This window comes from Macaca mulatta, chromosome 10, assembly GCF_049350105.2.
Source record: "Macaca mulatta isolate MMU2019108-1 chromosome 10, T2T-MMU8v2.0, whole genome shotgun sequence".
NCBI classification, from domain to species: Eukaryota; Metazoa; Chordata; class Mammalia; order Primates; family Cercopithecidae; genus Macaca; species Macaca mulatta.
In genome coordinates, this window is record NC_133415.1 from 109,020,891 (window position 1) to 109,022,876 (window position 1,986).

At 51.3% G+C, this 1,986-nt stretch overlaps 1 protein-coding gene across 1 annotated transcript; it reads left to right on the forward strand.

Moving 5' to 3' along the window:
- The first annotated feature begins 288 nt into the window (after positions 1 to 288).
- MC3R (melanocortin 3 receptor) lies at positions 289 to 1,354 on the forward strand. Its single transcript, XM_001091108.4, has one exon. The coding sequence runs from the start codon at positions 290 to 292 to the stop codon at positions 1,352 to 1,354; it is 1,065 nt and encodes a 354-aa protein (XP_001091108.4). The 5' UTR covers position 289.
- The last annotated feature ends 632 nt before the right edge of the window (positions 1,355 to 1,986 follow it).

Here is a 1,986-nt window from a genome sequence, read left to right on the forward strand (position 1 = left end):
GGAAACAGAAGGAAGACTTGCTGGTAAGAGACCCTATGATGTATTTTTTCTATGTAAACAAGGTCAAAACTGCTCCTCCGGGAACAGCAAAGTTCTCCGCATGTCTCCAAGCTACGAACTTGCATGCTAGCTACTAATTAGCTACTCTCCCTCTCTCTCTCTTCCCTCTTCTCTCTGTGTGTATCTCTCTCTCTCTCTGTCTCTTCCTCCACCCTCTTTCACCATCTCTCTCTCTCTACCTTCGACATCCTTTTATTCTAGGGGAGAACAAACTCTAAGTTCAGATTGAATGAGCATCCAAAAGAAGTATCTGGAGGGAGATTTTGTCTTCCCTCCCACGGACCCTGCTGGAGCCCCAGCTCAGATCAGCCCTCTGTCAGCAATGAATGCTTCGTGCTGCCCGCCCTCTGTTCAGCCAACGCTACCTAATGGCTCGGAGCACCTCCAAACCCCTTTCTTCGGCAACCAGAGCGGCAGCCCGTTCTGTGAGCAGGTCTTCATCAAGCCCGAGGTTTTCCTAGCCCTGGGCATCGTCAGTCTGCTGGAAAACATCCTGGTTCTCCTGGCCGTGGTCAGGAACGGCAACCTGCACTCCCCAATGTACTTCTTCTTCTGCAGCCTGGCGGTGGCCGACATGCTGGTGAGCCTGTCCAATGCCCTGGAGACCATCATGATCGCCATCGTCCACAGCAACTACCTGACCTTGGAGGATCAGTTTATCCAGCACATGGACAACATCTTCGACTCCATGACCTGCATCTCCCTGGTGGCCTCCATCTGCAACCTCCTGGCCATCGCTGTCGACAGGTACGTCACCATCTTTTACGCGCTCCGCTACCACAGCATCATGACTGTGAGGAAGGCCCTCACCTTGATCGTGGCCATCTGGGTCGGCTGCGGCATCTGTGGCGTGGTGTTCATTGTCTACTCGGAGAGCAAGATGGTCATCGTGTGCCTCATCACCATGTTCTTCGCCATGATGCTCCTCATGGGCACCCTCTACGTGCACATGTTCCTCTTTGCGCGGCTGCATGTCAAGCGCATAGCAGCACTGCCACCTGCCGACGGGGTGGCCCCACAGCAACACTCATGCATGAAGGGGGCAGTCACCATCACCATCCTCCTGGGGGTGTTCATCTTCTGCTGGGCCCCCTTCTTCCTCCACCTGGTCCTCATCATCACCTGCCCCACCAACCCCTACTGCATCTGCTACACTGCCCACTTCAACACCTACCTGGTCCTCATCATGTGCAACTCCGTCATCGACCCGCTCATCTACGCCTTCCGGAGCCCGGAACTGCGCAACACCTTTAAGGAGATTCTCTGTGGTTGCAAGCGCATGAACTCGAGATAGGATGCAGGGCCATGGAAATGATCATCAGTCGGGTCACTTTTGACCCTCCATCCACCCAAGATGTTTAGAAAGAAAAAAAAAATACTTAGAAGATATAAAAATGTGTTAACAGCCATGATTGTACTTGTCGTTTGTTTTTAAGTTTACAAAGCCTTTTAAAGGGGGAAATGGTGAATAACAGACTCCCTGAAAGGATTCTAAGATGAGGAAGTCACAAACTCTGATTTCCCAAATAGTCACTGGGAGAAATCAGCGAAGGCTTCTCTGCATGCTCTCTGCACTCATTTCCAAACACCCAGAGTGTGTGACGCCTGTCTGCTCATCTGCTCCACACCCACGTCTTCACGCTCCAGGTCAGACCAGACTGAAGGATTCTCATGAACAATAAGGGTGGTTGAGATCTCCTGCAAGCAAACCTGTTACAGCTACGACCTCCTGCTGCCAGCTACACGGATAGATAGCTTTGCACTTATAACTCCATAGGAGACCGAGTTCTACTCTATTATTGTATTTGCAGTTAGACAACTGTCCCTTTGTGAAAGAAGCAATGCTATGCTGTTTTCCCCTTTTCTTACCCCCATATCCCTTCAGTTGTCCCCACCCCCAAAGGTAGCATAAGGATGGAACCCACT